This window comes from Ictidomys tridecemlineatus, chromosome 2, assembly GCF_052094955.1.
Source record: "Ictidomys tridecemlineatus isolate mIctTri1 chromosome 2, mIctTri1.hap1, whole genome shotgun sequence".
Classification (NCBI taxonomy): domain Eukaryota; kingdom Metazoa; phylum Chordata; class Mammalia; order Rodentia; family Sciuridae; genus Ictidomys; species Ictidomys tridecemlineatus.
The window spans coordinates 112,471,320-112,490,706 of record NC_135478.1 but is presented as its reverse complement, the minus strand read 5'-3'; the positions used below and the strand labels follow the sequence as shown (position 1 = coordinate 112,490,706).

Sequence of the window (19,387 nt, the reverse complement as noted above, 5' to 3'; positions counted from 1 at the left end):
ATTTAATTTTATTTTTTGAGAGAGAGAGAGAATTTTTTTTTTTTTTTTTTTTTTTTTTGGAAAATCATTATTTATTTGACGGATAACTTCTGAATTAATGTAAAGAAATGACAGTAACTTGTATTTACATTCATTCAAAACATTTTCATTAAGCACCAAGTAGAACAGTTTCTGATCTTTTCACTAAAAACACTTTTATCATTGAAAGACTGCCTCAAACTTAGTTTATTTTGTGGGGGATGTGAGGGGAGGCAGGGATACCAAGGATTGAACTCAGGGGCATTCAAGCCACATCCCCAGCCCTATTTTGTATTTTGTTTAGAGACAAGATCTCACTGAATTGCTTAGCACCTGGCTTTTGCTGAGGCTGGCTTTGAACTTGCAATCCTCCTGCCTCAGCCTCCTGAGCCACTGGGATTACAGGTATGTGCCATCACACACTGGGTGTTTATTTAGGTTTTTAATCAAGAAACCTAAAGCTGCCAATCAGAGCTTCTATCTGGCATGAGATGACCAGGTTAAAACCCCAACAGTAAAAAATAACTTTAAAGTTTTGACTTATACACTCCAACCAAGGGGAGATACGCTGGCCTCAGGCTAGTCATCACAGGTTATAGGTTCACAAGCCAAGTATCATCCTCACAGGTCACAAACAAAATGAGTAATATGTACACACAAAGTGAATACAAAATACATGTTCCTGTATATTCCAGGGGAGTAATGCCCATTTCCCATGAGCATACAATGCAGCAAAGAGCACAAAAAAAGATACCATTCACTAACCCACAAGACAGTGGAAGGAATAAAAGCCCTGTGCTCTGGAATGGAGTGGAGGCTTTGTGGACCAGGTGGCATCCAGGCCACACCAGCAACATGAGTGGATATTGAGGCCCATGGGGAGGGATCTTCAGGTTGGAAAGGACAAAATGAACCAAGACACAGCCACAGACCTACTGACTATTCAGAAGACAGAGGAGTGTTTATACTGGCTGAGGAATATAATCTAAAAGTTGCGTAAAACAGAGAATAGAAAACCTCTTCTGACAAGAGGGCAAAATACCTTCCCCACAGAGGATCCACATGCTCTCTGTGGAGGTGAAGGAGCTGGGGATCACTCTGCAGGTCACCTCCACCCCAAAGCCCTAGGCTCTTGGAATCAAATCCACTGAACAAGAACCTTCCTTCATGTAAACTGCCTTTTCTCCAAAAAGTAAAATAAAAACACAAGCAAACAAAATTCAAAAGAAAAAGAATCAGACCAAGCTTTGACCCCTTGTCCATCACTTGTGTCCCAGCTGTCATGCTAGGGAGACTGGGTCACACTGGTTCATCACTACAAGGCCTCTAGCATGTAGTGCTCCCAACACACCAAACATCACACAATACATACACTCACCCAAACAAAAGGCAGCATCAACTTAAGTATCTCTGCTAACTAGCATACTTGAACCCTTTTTTCTGACATATTTACAAAATATCTGCACTCTGTACTGCTATGGAAGCATTACAAATGTTGCATTAGATTCCACTTCTTGAGGTAGTTCAAAGTCTTGAGATAGCAAATTTACATATTTTTCTGTACTACCATGGATGTGTAGTAATCATAAAAGACCAAAAACCAAATTCCTTCTCCCCTCATTCTAGGAGTACTTTAATTTTCCCCCTTGTTTCCTCATAACAAACTAACAACTAGGGGAAAAAAAAAACTATATATAAACTACATAAAATTTTAAAAATAAGCAAAAAGCCAAGAAAAAAAAATCTGTGGAAAACTAATAGTCTAAACTTTGCTACAGACAAAACAAACAAAATGAAACCTCACTTTGTCTACCAAGCACTTTATAAAGTACTAAGTAATTAACAGCTCATAAAAATTGGGGAAATTTTTAGGTGGAGGTAAAATTAATACCAACTCATTCTCTAGCAAATAGCTGTTCTAAAATGCCACGTCCACACAGAGAGGTCTGGAGGAACTGTCTGCAGGACGCTACCTTGTAGGCCAGACCTCTCTCAGGTCTGCTTCATAGGCGCAGGGATGTTGGCAGATGCCTGCTCCAGGTAGGCCAAGGAGCCCTGAGGGACCTCGGCCGGCTTTTTGTGCTGCACATTGATGTCCTCCAGCACCTGCTGCCAATGCCTCAGCTTTGTCAAGTGCTTCTGCACCAGCGCATCTTTCCGCTGCAACTCATTCCTTAGTTCTGAGACGTCCTCTTTGATAACTTGCTCAGGTTTCTGAACAGACAACTGCAATCTTTTTTGTAGAAAAAAGCATTCTGTCTGTCTTGCAATATCCAGAAACTTCTGGATACACTGATCAACACCAGTTCGAATTTCTTCCTGATCGGTGCCATTGACATAATCCTGACTCACGAGAGAAGCAAAGCAAGCCTCGAACGACGACTCCAGCTCGTCCACCAAGGTGCTGCTAGAAGTCCTCGGCGCGCCAGGCGCTGCCTGAAGAAGCGAAGCCTGGCCCGGGAGTCCCGGCGGGGGTTGCGGGGGGCCCGGCGGCTGCCCGGAGAACATGCCACCCAGCGGGGCCGCCATGTCTGCCGAGAATTTTTTAATATTTATTTTTTAGTTCTGGGTGGACCCAACATCTTTGTTTGTATGTGGTGCTGAGGATCGAACCCGGGGATGCCAGGCGAGCGCGCTACCACTTGAGCCACATCCCCAGCCCATGTCTCTTCTTTTTTTATAAGGACACCAGTCATAGTGTATTAAGGGCCTACTCTACTCTTACATGAACTCATACTAATTTATAGCTTAATTTACCTCTTACCCTGTTATATAGTCACATTCACAGATATTGGAGTTTGGGATATCAGCATTTTGGGGAACCTAATTCAACCCATAACCCATTCTTTGTACTAAGAAATAAAAAGCATTTTGTTTATTCAGTTTATAGTGAATGCTTTTGGTAGAAGTGATTACAAATTGAAAATGAAAACTGCACATTAAATATCTACTGCTGATAAAAACATACCTAAAGATGAACGGACATGGTGGCACACACCTGTAATCTCAGCCACTCTGGAGGCTGAGACAGGAGGATCTCAAGTTCAAAGCTTGCCTCAGCAACTTAGTGAGGCCCCAAGTATTTCAGTGAGATCCTGTCTCTAAATAAAATACAAAATAGGGCTGAAGATGTGGCTCAGTGGTTAAGTGCCCCTGAGTTCAATTCCTGGTACTAAAAAAACAAAAACAAACCCAAAATGTCTATCTGAAGACTTTTTTGGGGGAGGGTACTGGGGATTGAAACCCAGGGGTGTTTTAATGTTTGTAAACGGTGTTTTTAAGTCTGAGATTTTTCCATGCTCACCTAGTGTTGAATTAAGGAGAGGAGTGGGAGACTAGCATCTAGTAGGTAGCTGTTTAGACATGTTGATTCCCATGAATTTGCAGATAATTTAGTCTTTTTATTGGTCTTTCTTTTGTAGTTAGATGGGGAATATAAAAAACTGATTCATGAGTATTCTGCTAATTAAGAAGTATATATCAAGCCACTGGTTGAATTTTTTTATCAGAAGAAATTAAGGAGAGAATGGAGAAGAAGGTTGATTCCAGGTGAGTGATACAACATGACCAAAAAGGTAACTGAAATTACGCTTCCATATAAAGATTTGTAAACATTTTGAGTGTAAAAATAATAAACAAACAATAAAAATTCTTAAATCATGAGTGATTAGATAGAAAATATGGGCAAGGAATTTTTTTTCATTGATATTTTGAGCTTTTCATCTATACTATAATGCACATTTCACACATTATGTCATAGTCAAAAAAATATTTTAAGCATGTGGAAGTATCCATAATTAAAATGATCATTTTGAGGTTGGGGATATAGCTCAATGATAGAGCACTTGCTTAGCATGTGCAAGGGCTTGGGTTCAAGGGAACACCATATACATACCCACATACATTAAAATCTAATTATGAATAGAAGTGAGGATGATTTTCCTGAGGTTAAAGGTTATTACATCAAGATTGGCTGACTCTTTTATCTTTCTTCTGCTTTTATTTGGTCACTTTCAGCATAAATTAAGATTCTCTTGATCTTTGACTTTTTGACAGTTTTCTTCTTGCTTGAGGCAGCTGTCTAGCCACCAGAGCATGACTGTAGGGACAGTCTGGTGTGCCATCATCAATGTTCTTTACAATGACAGCTTTGTGTCTGAAGTAATGTGTGGCTAGGACCAGCACCGTCTTCCCAGGTTTTATGAATGTGCTTGTACAGCAACCTGCCAGCCTACAGCGGAAAGGAAGAAAGAATACTTCCATTAACCTTTTACCATGCTGAGGGGGTTATTGCACTTCCTGTCCCCCGTTCTTTCTTCCATTAGCTGGGCACAAACCGAGAGGCTGAGGCAAGAGGATTGGGCAACACAGTAAGATCTTTACCTCACTGTTCCCCCCCAAAAAACACTTTTTTGGGGGGAAATTAAACCAGATTTGTATTCCTGGGATAAACCCCACTTGTTCATGGTGTTTATATGGTATATTGCTTGTATACATTGTTGGATTTAGTTTTCTAATATATTTTGAGGATTTCCCCGCCCCCGCCCCGCCCCATGCCCCAGTACTGGGATTGAACCTAGCGACTCTGTACCACTGAACTACTTCTCAAGCCCTTTTTCAGTTTTAGACAGGATCTCACTAAGTTCCCAGGCTGGGCTTGAACTTGTGATCATCCTGCCTCAGTCTCTTTAGTCACTGGGATTGCAGGAATGTACTACTGTGCCTGGCAACATATTCTATTATGGTTCTACAAGTATATGAGGCTATACCTATGGGAGCAAGCCTGTCAGTCAGCACACCTTAAAGATCCAAGTATCTGAATGGTAAAGAGATATTTTCTTTATATTGTGGAATTCATTATCTCCTTTGATTCCCACAATGTGAGCAATTTTGTATCTACTTACAAATGAGGAACATTGGATAGAGAGAATAATGTGATTTGTTGTAGTCCCTACAGGTCTCATAGAATCAGGATTTTCTTTTTGTTTTTACTCCAAATCTTGATGTATTTCTGTTGTTCTACTCTTTACCTGGAAACTGTAATATTCTTTATAGGTTATGCATATGAGTGGTTTTCCTGTTAACCATAAGCCATATAGTAACACATGGTGAGGAAGAATACTGTTTTTGAAGACCAGACTGCCAAAGCTTTTGTTGCCCTTCCAAAAGTAACCAGATTTGAATCAACAGCACTTAGAGTGATTGCATAGGCTGATTTTTTTCCAAGAAACTAAATAAATTGGGCTGACTAATTGCCCTAACTGCAAAGAGTGTGGAGCAGAAGCAGACCCACCAATTATCATGTGTGTAGAAAAGTGGTGTAGATTTCTTTTAATACGTAGGTTCCCTTGAAATGAATTATTAGAGAATTATTTGTCTTGTGGCACTTTCCACAATTTGTATTTTACTGATTACATTCCTCTATGTGTATTTTTTTTTCCCCAGTACTAAGGATTGAACTCAGGGTGTTTTACCAGTGAGCTATATCTTCTCTCGCTCTCGCTCTCTCTCTCTCTCTCTCTCTCTATATATATATATGTATATATAGGCTGGTTCAGGAGGATAGAGAGTTCAAAGCCAGCCTTAGCAAAGGCACAACTCAGACCCTGTCTCTAAATAAAATACAAAATATAGTGTGTGTGTGTGTGTGTGTGTGTGTATGTATATATATATAAATTTTTTTTTTCCTTTGGAGACAAGGTCTCACCAAGTTGCTGAGGCTGGCTTCAAACTTTTAACCTACTCAACCTTTTTTTTTTTTTTTTTAATGTTGCTAAGGATTGAACCCAGGACTAGGCAAGTGTTCTACCACTGAGCTGTTCCCCAGCCCTGGCCTCAAACTTTTCTTCCTCCTGCCTTAGCCTTCTGAGGCACTGAGAAATATGACAGAGTGTGTGTGTGTGTGTGTGTGTGTGTGTGTGTGTGTGTGTGTGTATGTATGTATATATGTGAGTGTATATATAAAATGTTTGTATATTTTTTATTATTGTTATTTTTTTTTATAAAATGGTTTTACTATTTTATTTTTCCACCAGTAATATAGGAAAATTCCAGTTACTCCACATTCTTATCAACACATGATATTGTCAGTCTTTTTAAGTTTAGCTATTCTGATGAGTGCATAATGGTATATAGTGGGTATATAGTGGTATTTTGTGAGTGGTTTTTTTTAGTTTTGTTTTTATTAGTGCATTTCAGTTATACATAATATTTGAGTTCTTTTTTGACATAATATTTTAATATACTTGTGTCCTCTGTATTTTTCTGTAAATTGGTAATTGAATGTAGAGGTTAAATTGGATTCATTTGAATTTTTTTCCCCCTTGTGGGGAGGGCACAGAATAACTATAGAAGCAAAGGGCAGAACCAAACTCTGATATGATTATCAATGTTCAACTATCAGGAAATTTTATTTTTTTATTTTTCTGTTAGTGATGCTAGTGCTCAAACGCAGGTCCTCATACATGCTAAGCTCTTTATCTCTGCTGTACTCTCAGACTAGGGGATTTTTAATAATTATGTTAATTATTATTAAAATAATTTTTTGTGTGCTTGTTTTATAAATTATTATTAAATCTAAGATCTCCCAATATGAATGATGATTTGCCTAGTTTTTATAATTCAGTTAATTTTTAGCTTTTTGTATTTTGAGACAGTACAGTTGGATGCATATAAATATATAATTGTTAATTTGCTAGTGAATTCAACAGTAGGCAGAGACTATTTTTATTTCTAGTAATGCTATTTGCCAAAAAACCTTTTTCTTATATTAAAATATCTTGTTTGGTCTTTATTTGAATGATGATTATTTTCTTCATCTAGTTACTTTTTTTTTCTTTTTTTTGGTTCTGGTAATTTAACTTAGGGGTACTTTACCACTGAACTACATCTCCAGCCCCCTCCCCCTTTTTTTTTTAAATTTTGAGACAGGGTGTCACTGAGTTCCTTAAGGCATTGCTAAATTGTTGAGGCTGGCTTTGAACTTGCAATCCTCCTGTTTGAGCCTCCTGAGTCACCCCACTGTACCCAGATTTCTTTTAGGTATTCTTGTTTTAGAATTCTGTATTGTCTGTTGTAAACATTCCATAGTTAAATTCTTCTTAAATATACTTTTGCAATCTTTATCTTTAACTGGGTCTTCTAAGTTATTTATGTTTAAAGAAATTGTGGGTTTACATTTAAAGCCTGATTTGGCACTTTCTATTTGTTATTTCCTTTCTTAATCTACTTTTAGGTTAAATATTTTTTTATATTCCCACTTTCTTATTAGTGTAGAAGTTACATGCTCTTTTTCTGTTCTTTCAGTGGCTACTTTAGACATTGAAACAACTCCTATCAGGTGTGGTGCCATGGGCCTTTAATCCTAGTGACTCAGAAGGCTGAGGCAGGAGGATCACAAGTTTGAAGCCAGCCTCAGCAATTTTGTGAGGCCCTAAGCAACTTGGTAAGAACTCTTTCAAAATAAAAAGGACCAGAGATATATCTCAGTGATAAAGTCCTGCTGGGTTTAATCCCCAGTACTAAAATTAAAAAAAATATAACCCCCATCCCCACAACCAATAGAAAAACCTCAAAGGCATTATGCATGCTAGGCAAGTACTCTACTACTGAGCCACATTTCCAGCCCTACTCTTTACCCTTTCAAAAGTCAATATTATTATTCTTACTTTCCTCTCAGACAATATAGGAATCTACAACATTTTAACTTTATTTCCTTCCTGACTTATTCCTGCTAGCTATTCTTTTATTTTTTTCTCAAATCTCCTACCTCACTTTTTTCCAGAGATTTAAAAAAAATTTTATGATAAACTACATATAACATAAATTTTGCCATTTTAATCATTTTTAAGTAGACAGTTCATTGATATTTTTCACAATATTGTATAACCATTGCCAATATGCATTTCCACAACTTTTTCTTCATTCTGAAAAGAAAGCCTGTATGCTTTAAATAACAACTCCCCATTCCTCTCTTCTCTTAGTCCCAGTACAGTCTATTCTACTTTCTGTTTCTTTTTTTGCGGTGGGTGAGGTGCCAGGGATTGAACTCAGGAGTATTTGACCACTGACCACATCCCCAGTCCTGTTTTGTATTTTATTTAGAGACAGGGTCTCACTAAGTTGCTTAGCACTTTGTTTTGCTGAGGCTGTCTTTGAATTTTTGATCTTCTGCTTTAGCCTCCCGAGCTGCTGGGAGTACAGGTGTGTGCCACCATACCTGGCTCTACTTTCTATTTCTATGAATTTCTTTATTCTATGTACCTCATACAGATGGATCCATGCAATATTAATCTTTTTGTATCTGGCTTATTTCACTCATCTGGGGGTTCACTAAGGCTGTAATATGTATCAATGTTTTCATTCTATTTTTTTCTAGTCCTGGGATTTTTTTTTTTTTTTTTTTTTTTTTTTTGGTGGTGCTGGGGATTGAACTCAGGGCCTTGAACATGCTAGACAAGCACTCTGTCAACTGATCTATATCTCCAGCTAGTCCTGGGAATTGAACCAGGGCCTCCTACATGTTACCACTGAGATGCATTCCTAGCCCTTTATTCTTCTTTTATGGCTGAATTATATTCCATTGTGTGCCTGTACTGTATTTTGTTTATCCGTTTATGGGCATTTGGGTTTCTTCTTTTTGGATATTGTGAATAATGCTTCTACCTTTTGTTTCGTTTTCCTTCTGAGATAGGCTCTTGCTTATTGAACTCCTGGGCTCAAGTGATCCTCTGACCTTAGCACTCACCACCGCCTGACTGCCTACCTTACTTTACTTTTTTTATTTTTATTTTTTGGTAGTGGGAATTGAACCCAGGGGTGGAAGACACTGGGTCACATCCCCAGTCCTTATTTATTTATTTATTTATTTATTTATTTATTTATCTATCTAGCTATTTATTTATTGGGTTACTGGGGACTGAACTTAGGGGCACTCAACCACTGAGCCACATCCTCAAGCCCTATTTTGTATTTTAGTTAGAGACAGGGTCTTACTGAGTTGCTTAACAGCTTTTTTTTTTTTTTTAAGAGAGAGAGAGAATTTTTTAATATTTATTTATTTATTTTAGTTTTCGGTGGACACAACATCTTTATTTTACTTTTATGTGATGCTGAGGATCGAACCCAGCGCCCCACACATGCCAGACGAGCGTGCTACCACTTGAGCCACATCCCCAGCCCCAAGCACCTTGCTTTTTGCCAATGTTACCTTTGAACTCACAGTCCTCCTGCCTCAGCCTCCCGAGCAGCTGGGATTACAGGCTTGTACCACCACACCTAGCAAGTCCTTTTTATTTTTGAAGCAGGGTCTCGCTAAGTTGCTTAGGGCTTTATTAAGTTGCTGAGGGTGACCTTCAACTTGAAATCTTCTCAACTTCCCAAGTGGCTGGGATTACAGGTATGTGCCACTATAACTTAGTAATTTTTCAAATATATACTATTTACAGGGCACATATAGGGAATTCTGTATTTCTGTATTTATGTATTCTATATTTCTCTTAAAAGCAGTTATTTAGCAATTGCTAGTTTCTGAAGTGAGACCAATAAGTACTGTGACTAATGAGAATTAAAAATAAATACACACATAACTCATTTGAGAGTAATTTGTGGTTGGTTGTTCTAGTCATGTTACTTATGGAAAATTAAACAACCAAATGTGAGAAAACCTTTCTGATTCTGGATCCAAACCAGGACTACACATGGCATTTTGATTTTTTAGTCTTTGCTTCTGTTGCTGTAGCAAAATATTTGAGAAAAACAATTTTAAAGGTGAAAGATTTACTTTGGCGCATGGTTTCAGGCCATAATCAGTTGGCTCCATTGACTTTTTTGGTCTATGGTAAATCAGAACATCATGGTGGGGGAATATGTTGGGGAGCAAAGCTGCTTACCTCATTGCAACAAGAGACAATAAGAGGAAGGGGCCGGGGTCGCAATGTAACCTTCAAAGGTACAAAGTTGACCTAACTTTCTTCAAGTAGGCAATACCTCCTAAAATTTCACCACCTCATAGTGCCATTAGCTGGGATAATAGCACCAAATTATCCCATGAGACAAAATAAATCTTTTCATCCTTAAAATTTATTTTCTCTATTATTTTACCACAGCAACAGAGACTGAAAAAAACCAAAATGATATGTGTAGTGAAATTAATCTTCAATACATGAGTCCCCTTTCAGTTTGGAATTCTTTCTTAATTTTTCCTTATCTTTCATGATCTGGAGGTTTTTGAAGAGTTTGGAACTCTTACCTTTTTTTTTTTTTTTTTTTTAAGACAAGGTTCCTGAGTCCCTGGGACTTTAGACAGGTGCCATCAACCATGCCTGGCCTAGACTACTTACTTTTTATTTATTTATTTATTTGTTTGTTTGGTACCCGGGATTGAACCCAGGGACACTTAATTCCTGAGCCACATCCTTAGTCTGTTTTTTTAAAATATTTTTTTTTCGAGACAAGGTCTTGCTAAGTTGCTAGGCCTTGCTAAGTTGCTGAGGCTGGCTTTGAACTCACAATCCTTCTGCCTCAGCCTCCAGAGCTACTAGGATTATAGGTATGTGCCACTGTGTCCAGCTCTGGACCACTTATCTTTTGAGGATATTTTTCATATTGAGTTTCTTTGTATTTTTAAAATTGGATTTCTTTAGTGTCTCTTCATTATTATTCATTATTCACATTATGCATCTATCTTTTTTTTTTTTTTTTTTTGAGACAAGGTCTTTATGTGTAGCCCAGGCTGGTTTTGATCCTTTGCCTTGTAGCTGGGATTACAGGTGCATAACAGGAAGCCCAGCTAGAGGGCTTTTTTTTTTTTTTTTGAGACTGTTAATATTGTATTCCTTATAAAACTGCCACCAACTTGTTTTTGCATCCATTGATGATTCTTCTATAAATCAGTTATTAGTATGATGGTTCCTAGATGATGATTTTCTAATTATCTCCTTCCTTCTATTAGTCTGCATAGTTTTCCATTCTACCCCATGTATTTATTTATTTATATTAGTATTAACTTATGGATTCCAATTTTATTAATTGATTTTTAATCCATTACTTTTCAGATTGTTCCAGATCTGGCCAGTGGTCTTTCAGGCTGGCTCCTGTGTCCTTTTGATATTTTTCCATCATTGTTTACTTGTTTCTGTTTTTTGTTTTGGGGAGTACTGGGGATTGAACTCAGGGATGCTCTACCACTGAGTTACATCCTCACTCCTTTTTTATTTTTATTTTGAGACAGAATTTTACTAAGTTGCTGAGGCTGGCTGTGAGCTTGGGATCTTCCTACCTCAGTCTTCCTAGTAACTAGGATCACTGGTGTGTACCACTGTATCCAGCTTTCCATCATTCTTTGAATACTTCCTTATTTTTGGACCAAATAAGATTCCATTCTCATCTTGCATTTTCCTTGCTCCAGACCTGGAAATTGGCCATTTCTCAAAGGAGCTCTGGGGTCCTTCTAGTAGAGAGTGGTATTTTAGAAATAATATTTGGGGGCTGGGGTTGTGGCTCAGAGGTAGAGTGCTTACTTAGCATGTGTAAGTCACTGCATTCAATCTCTAGATCACATAAAAAGAAAGAAAGGTATTGTGTCCATATCAACTAAAAAAATTTGGGAAAAAAATTATATTTGGTCTCTAGGTATGCTCATTGTTAATGTATTGTCATTGCTTCTAGGTATTTCCTATGGGTGGAGGTCTGACATGTTTTTCTTTTTTTTTGAAAATCACAGGGTCATGCCGATATCTCCAATTCCAATCAAACACAACACAATTCCAATCCCTGCCTTAGTTGATTGCTTAATGTTTTTCAGACAGGATTAAACGTTAGAAATTTGACTGGGCACAGTGGCATATACACCTTGGGAAGCCGAGGTGGGAAGATCCACAAGTTTAAGGACATCTTTGGCAATTTAGCAAGATCCTATCTCAAAAATATGAAATAATAGCTTGACGCCATGGTGCAAGCCTGTAATTCCAGCAACTTAGGAGACTGAGGCAGGAGTATTGCAAGTTTGAAGCTAGCCTAGCAGTTTAGCAAGGCCCTAAGCAACTTAGTAAAACCTTATATCAAAAAATAAAAAGGACTGGAAATGTAGCTCATTGGTAAAGCATCTCTGGGTTCAATCCCTGTTACAAAAAAAATACATGTGTATGTGTATGTTTGTGTGTATATGTACATATACTTATATATACATACATACACACAGAAGTACGTATGTGTGTATGTGTGTATATATGTGTATTGAGGATGTAGCTTAGTGGCAAAGCACCTTGAGTTCAGTTCCTAGCACTGCCCCCCCCCCCAAAAAAAATTAGTGTTTATTAAAAGTATATGGTTTCATATTTGATATTATCTGGAAATTTTTCCTAAAAAGTGTGTTAGACCTAATTACTCTAGTGTACTATTATGTTTTGTATTTCTTGCATAGAGCCCAACCAGGAGTACCAACCTCCAGTGCTTGCCAGATATTTCTTTTTTTTGTACTGGGGGTGGAACCCAGGGACATTTTACCAGTCATTTATATCCCCAGCCCTTTTTTAATTTTTTATTTTAAGACAGGGTCTTGCTAAGTTGTTGAGGTTGGCCTTGAACTTGTGATAATCCTGCCTTAGCCTTCTGAGTTACTAGGATTACAGGCATGCAGTTCTGTGCCTGGCTGGTTTCCAGTTACTTCTGTTGGAGATGTGGAAGCTTATTGTTCTTGAGTCATTATAATTAGTCTCAGTCAATTTACTATTTAATTTTGCTTCTATTTTAAAAAATATACAGTGATAATTTTTTTCTCTTCTCTATTTCTCAAATTTAAGGTCTCTTAGGGATGGTTCAATTAAAAAGCCTTATTCTCCAAAGGCACTATCCATCAAAAAGTCTTCTGCCTTCTCTGGGATCCAGAGAGAGTTGCCTGGAACTAGTCGGCCAATACAGTATCATGCCTCACAGTCTTGGACCCGACGGGGCCGCTTGAGAGAACTCCACATCAGGTGTGCTTGAGTAGTCACTTCCCTATAGGGACTTCTCACTAGTTCTTCCTTCTTTGCTGAAGTGAGGGAATGATTTTTATTTTCTATGTCAATTAGTTGGAGAACGTGATGCCTGCTCTTCCTATTGAAATGTTCAGTAAAAAGGATATTTAGAAATGTGCGGCATAATATCTATCATTGTTTTCAGTCATGTTCTCCAATTGTGGACCACAAAGTATAAGTTATGATTCTTTAAGAAAAAAATCTAAATATGGCCCATGAAGAATGATTATTTTCTGTGGTTTTTTTTTTGGTACCAGGGATTGAACCCAGGGATGCTTAACCACTGAGCTACATCACCAACCCCTTTCATTTTGACACAGGTTCTTACTAGGTTGCTTATAGTCTCGATAAGCTGAGGCTGGCCTCAAACCTGCAATCTTTCTGCCTCAATATCCTGAGCTCCTGGGATTACAGGTGTATACCACTGTGCCCAGCTCATTTTCTGCTATTCTTTGTTAGGTATTAAAGGCATCATTTATTCATTCAACAAAAATTTACTAAGTGCCTACTCTGCCAGGTGTTATGCTATATTCCAAAACCTGAACTTATAAAAGTTTAAAATCAGGTTAAGCCATAACAATAAAATGTGATAAGAACTATGAGCAGAGAAGGCACACATGGCAAGAATAACCACATTAGTAAAGCCAGCAGTGACTTTCTGGAGAAGCAGAGTTTAAGCTGAGTCTTGAAGAATAATGTAAGAATATGTCAGGGCTGTGGCTGTGGCTGTGGCTCAGAGGTAGAGCACTTGCCTAGCATATGAGGCATTGGGTTTGATTCTCAGCATCACATGTAAACAAATAAATAAAGGTCCATCAATAACTAATATAAGTTAATATTGTTTTTTCAAAAAGGAATAAGATAAAGGAGGAAGCGTTTTCCAAACCAACTTTTGTTATGTCTGTAGAGGCATTCCACTACCTTCTAGGATTACTATAAGGTACAGTCCCTGCTCTCAAGGGCTCCAATTGCTGAGGGAATGACAGACATACTCCGAGCTGATTGCTGTGATGTGGAATAACATTACACAAGGCATTTGAACAGAGTGCTGAGAGTACCTAGCTCCTCACTTTGTTTGAGTTAGGGAAAGTCCAGGATAAGTGTACATTTGTTAGGCATTTTAGGGAAGAAGGATAATATGAACAAAACAATTATGACTTTTCTTCAACTTTGAAGTCTTCATTTTTTCATTGGCAAAATACATTATAATCAAAGTGTTTTTTAAAAATAATCTGCTTGAGTTATTATCCTATATTTAGAAGACTCTAAAGGTTCCATTAGAAGATTTTTTTTTTCATTTTTGACAAAGATGCCAAAAAGATATGTCATAGAATAGTCTCTTTGATGCTGCAAGGAAAACTGGATATCCATTAGAAGACTTCTAGAGCTGATTAAAAAAAAAAAATTCAGCAAATTGGCAGGATACAAAATCAACATACAAAAATTGATAACTTTTGTATATTCCAATAATGAATCTACTGAGAAAGAAAGCAGGAAAACATTCCATTTACAAGAGCTTCAACAAAAAAATACCTAGGAATAAATCTAACCTAGGGAATGAAAGACCTCTGTAAGGAACATTACACAACACTGAAAAGTTAAATCGAAGAAGACATTAGAAGATGAGACCATCTCCCGTGCTCATGAATAGGCAGAATTAATATTATGAAAATGGACATATTTCCAAGAATGGTCTATAGATTTAGTGCAATCCCCATCAAAATAGCAATGATATTCTTCAGAGAACTAGGGAAAACAACCCTGAAATTCATATGGAAAAACAGAAGACTCAGAATAGCCAAAGCAATCCTGTGCAAAAAAGGGAGAAGCTGGAGGCATCACAATGCCCAGTTTCAAATTATACTATAGAGCCATAGTAACAAAAACAGCATGGTACTGGCATAAAAACAGACACATAAACCAATGGAATAGAAGACAAACCCACATATCCACAGACATTTAATTTTTGACAAAGATGCCAAAAAGATATGTCATAGAATAGTCTCTTTGACGGTGCAAGGAAAACTGGATATCCATATTTAGAAGAATGAAACTAGATTCTTATCTCTCACCCTGTACAAAAGTCAACTCAAAGTGGATTAAAGATCTAGGCATAAGACCAGTAACTGTGCAACTTTTAGAAGAAAACATAGGAGAAATACATCCATATATAGATCCAGGTGGTGACTTCCTAAATAGGACTCCTGTAGCTCAGGAAATAATAGCAAGTGTCAATAAATGGGAATGCATCGAATTAAAAAGTTTTTGCACAGCAAAAGAAACAGTAGCATGAAGAGAGAACTCATAGAATGGAGCATATCTTTTTCAGCTTCTCTTCTGACAGAGGATTAATATCCAGAATATATATATATATATATATAAAGAAAACACCAAGAGACAAGAAACACATTCAGTAAATGGGCAAATGAACTGAACAACTGAACACTTTTTTCAAAAGACAAAGTACAATGGTCAATAATAATACAAATGCACAACATCTTTAGACAGACAAGTGGATTAACAAAATGTCGTATATATAATCAATGGAGTTTTATTCAGCCTTAATAGAAACAAAATTATTTGCAGAAAAGTAGGTGGAACTGGAGTGCATCATATTAGGTGAAATAATATGAGATACAACATAAATAATATGAGATACAACATAAGAGTACTTGTCTTTTCTAAGTCAAGAAGCCAGACTTAGAAAAGACAAGTTCTCTTATGTTGTATCTCATATGTACAAGCTAGTGGGAAAAGAAGGGGAAGGGAGGAGGATATCAGGAAAGAAAGGAGCCCCATTGGATAAAAGATGATCAAGAAGGGGGAGGACATAAGGGGAAGTATTGGGGAGTGAAATTGATCAAATTTATGTTTTATGCATATACCAAAATGCCACAAAGAAACTACATTTTGTTTAATTAGTTATGTACCAATAAAAAAATCTTGACTTTAGCTTTATAAATTTGTCTCCTATGTTCTGTTTGATGCAAGATTAGCTATGATATTCCCTTTGAGTCATATTAGTGTCCCTTCTCCTGGGACCTTAAAGGTTTCCTCTCATTAAACAAACAGTTATAACATGTACATGTCTTTTCTTTCCTTTTTTCAGATGTGTGACCAGAAAATTCTTGTACTTGTGGATTCGAATGACTTTTGGAAGAGTATTTCCCTCTAAAGCCAGGTAGTGTTAGCTCAGAATAACACATTTCTGTTGAACTCAGTCTAGGTTTTAACTTCATACTAGTTTCTACATACTTTATTATGTCATATATTACTACATTCTTCCACCGTGCCTCCCCAGCCTCCTGGAGCTGGAATATTACCTAATATAAGCATGTGATGTGAGGGTAACTCATGCATATTAGTTGACTGGATAAATGCATAAAGGAGTGAACTAGGTGAACAAAATTAACTAGGATGGCTGTTACCTTTCTGGAAAAAAAAAAAAATGTTGCCAAGGAGAAGAGCTCATTTAGGGCATTGGTGAGACTGACAGATGGACTTGATCTTGGGAAGAATCTGAGGAAAAACCTGGCATGGGCAAGAGAAGTGAAATTTTAATGAAGAGTTATCTCCTGTCATATGCTATACATTATACACATACGTGTGTGTGTGTGTGTGTGTGTGTGTGTGTACACATATATATGTATGATTATATATGTACACTACACATGTTTATAATATACATATACTGTTCTTTGCATAGATCGCCACCACCCACTGCTACGATTTTTGGTTATAGTCAATTTAACTGCAGTGGGAAGAATGAGGTATAAGAGGAATCAGAGTCAGGAACACTGAGCAGGAGGCAGTGGGGGTGGGGAGAAGGGGCCCATATATAGGGTGTGTTTCAGAGGGAGAATTGGCAGCCATTGAGAATGCTTTTGACTCTGAGAATCTGACTTAAAGTTTCTTATTAAGCAAATTGAGATTTGCTTTTTTTCACAAGCAATTTGGAATTGGCAGTTACTGGTATTGGTTTAGCAGTTCAAGGATACCATCAAAGATTCAACTTTTAGCTGGGCATGGTGGTACACACCCATAATTCCAGCAACTTGGGAGGCTAAGGCAGGAGGATCACAAGTTCAGGTCCAGCCTCATCAAATAGTGATACCCTAAGCAACTTAGTGCCGAAGTCTGGCTTGGCACAAATCAGGAGCCACTTGTCAAAAAGAAACTAACTTTATTTTTAGAACTACAACCGCCAAACAAAACAGCTCCAGGGAAAAAACCCTCAGAGCCCAACTGCCACCACCGGCTTCCACAAGCCTCTCCTCCCACACACCCTCCCAACCTCCCACAATCCTCCTGCTCTTGAAGCCGATTGGCTGGGTCGCGTGGGCGGAGCCAAAGAAGTCACCCAATGAGCAGCTCTGTGGAGGAGCCAATCAGCTAGATGTTGCTGGGGCCGCTGTGAGCCAATCATCAGCTGGCAGTCTGAAGGGCAGGGAAACAGCCCAATGAACATCACCACAGAGGAGCCAATCAGCTAGATGTTGCTGGGGCCACTGTGAACCAATCATCAGCTGGCAGTCTGAAGCTTGCTGGCAGCTGGAAGTTTGCTGGGGCCCCTTTGGCTGTGGCTCTCAACAACTTAGACCCTGTCTCAAAATAAAAATTGGGCCGGGGATGTGGCTCAGTGATTGAGTGCCCATGGGTTCAATCCCGCTCTCAAAAAAAAAAAAAAAAAAATTGCAAGTACTCAACTTTTATTATACTTGTAGCTGACTGTCCTTAACATATTGGCACTTGTCCTCACAGGTAACATTGCATCATTGCAGGATGACTGTTCCAGGGTCCTATAGGAAGGAAGGACAAATATTGTTGTCATTTTGATCTGTCTTTTATCAGGGGAAAAAAAAAAAACAAACTTCCAGAAGTCCCTGGCTGCATTCTGTTTCTGCCTCATTGGCCAGAGCTTTGTCATGGACTATCTTTAGCTATAGAGGAGGTTGGGAATGAAAATTGTTCCACCCTTTGTAGGGTATACTAGTGAAGATGTAGGGGCTTGGTGGTTCATATTGGTTTAGCCAGTGACAGCTAGTACTACCATACTATGGTTATAGCTTTAAAACGTTTACATGCTCTTTTTCATTTCTTTTCTCTTGAGTGGTACAGGTTATAGAGAACAAAATATTAAACTAGAATTTAGGAGACCTAAGTTTTGATTCTATCCCTGACCCTCATTGTCTGATCTGAGGATAAGGTACAGTTTTGGGCCTCAATTTGTTTTTAAATTTTTATTATTATTGTTTTTTGAAATGGGGTCTTGCTGAAATGTTTAGGGCCTCCATAAGTTGCTGATGCAGGCCTCAAACTTGAAATCCTCTTGCCTCAGCTTTCAGAATTGATGAGATTACAGGCCTATACCACCACACCTGGATATGGGCCTTAATTTCTAAATTTAAATGAGAGAATGGAAATATTTGTTCTCTAAGTATGTTCATATTTAAGAGATTTTAAAAAGCTAATTGGTTTTATGTGTTTGTACTTATAAATCCAGGGTTTCCTCAGGCTTTGGAGGCAGAATTTAGGAGATTTCACTGGGGAACTTTCAACTGTCAGCATCTCTGAAGGCCTTTTTCCTAGATTAAGATCAGTTTTCCCCAGAATAGATGAATCCTCTGAATTCCTGCTGATATGGGATGGACTTAAGTGGGAGCATGACTGCACGCAGGGAAAGGGAGTAGAGTTTCATTGTTTATTATGTCAATTCTCAGTTTAGGGAATGTCTCCAGAGCTTTGCCTAGTAGTCTAGAATCTGGCGCTTCTCTGGTTCAGCCTCTCCAGAGAGAAACTGAGTCTTGACTTGGGTGAACAAGACCTAGGAACCTAACAACTTCTGATATAATCCTCTCTTCATATAATCCTGGCTCCTTCCTTCCAGATGCCTCTTAGTCCTATGACATTTCAGTTCTCTGCCTTTTCTGATTTGGTAACTCAGTTGCCACTTGCCTACCTACTTTTTCATTAATTACGTAAACTTTGTTGACATCTTATCTGTCATCTTCTGTCCTATTTTCTGTGAGTGTCTGCCTTTTTAAATGTATTTGCTATTATTTTAGTGGTGTTTTGGGAAGGGAAGAAAGTAGATGGTTGTGTTCATTGTACCATGGGCAGGTGGTTCCTAAGTTTTATTTTATTTTATTATTATTGTTTTTAATAAGAATCTTGACTCTTTATTTTTTTTTAAAGAGAGTGGGGTGGGGGAGAGAGAATTTTTAAATATTTTTTAATCATCAGCGGACACAACATCTTTGTTTTGTATGTGGTGCTGAGGATTGAACCGGGGCCGCACGCATGCCAGGCAAGAGCGCTACCGCTTGAGCCACATCCCCAGCCCCCTAAGTTTT

The 19,387-nt window shown here is 38.0% G+C and overlaps 3 protein-coding genes across 7 annotated transcripts in view; 1 reads left to right on the top strand and 2 right to left on the bottom strand.

Moving 5' to 3' along the window:
- Positions 1 to 142: 142 nt before the first annotated feature.
- Positions 143 to 3,858, bottom strand: LOC144375298 (mediator of RNA polymerase II transcription subunit 28). The gene has a single exon (XM_078039576.1). The coding sequence runs from the start codon at positions 2,545 to 2,547 to the stop codon at positions 2,011 to 2,013; it is 537 nt and encodes a 178-aa protein (XP_077895702.1). The 5' UTR covers positions 2,548 to 3,858; the 3' UTR covers positions 143 to 2,010.
- Sfi1 (SFI1 centrin binding protein) overlaps positions 3,442 to 19,387 on the top strand; it is a 71,441-nt gene continuing 55,495 nt past the window's right edge. The window contains 4 exon segments of the mRNA XM_021719836.3: positions 3,442 to 3,522; positions 3,524 to 3,567; positions 12,819 to 12,992; positions 16,144 to 16,215. Coding sequence (XP_021575511.2) covers positions 3,469 to 3,522; positions 3,524 to 3,567; positions 12,819 to 12,992; positions 16,144 to 16,215 — 344 coding nt within the window. The 5' untranslated portion in view covers positions 3,442 to 3,468.
- The window catches only part of Pisd (phosphatidylserine decarboxylase), a 121,629-nt gene continuing 106,238 nt past the window's right edge, over positions 3,997 to 19,387 (bottom strand). The window contains exons 10-12 of one of the 5 annotated variants that reach the window (XM_078039572.1): positions 17,742 to 17,833; positions 16,463 to 16,565; positions 3,997 to 4,249 (exon numbers count right to left, since the gene is read on the bottom strand). The gene's annotated coding sequence lies outside the window, so the exon portion shown is untranslated. Of the gene's footprint in view, positions 16,566 to 17,726; positions 17,834 to 19,387 lie in introns of those variants that run through there. The other 4 variants (XM_078039571.1, XM_078039573.1, XM_078039574.1 and 1 more) reach the window with 4 other exon arrangements.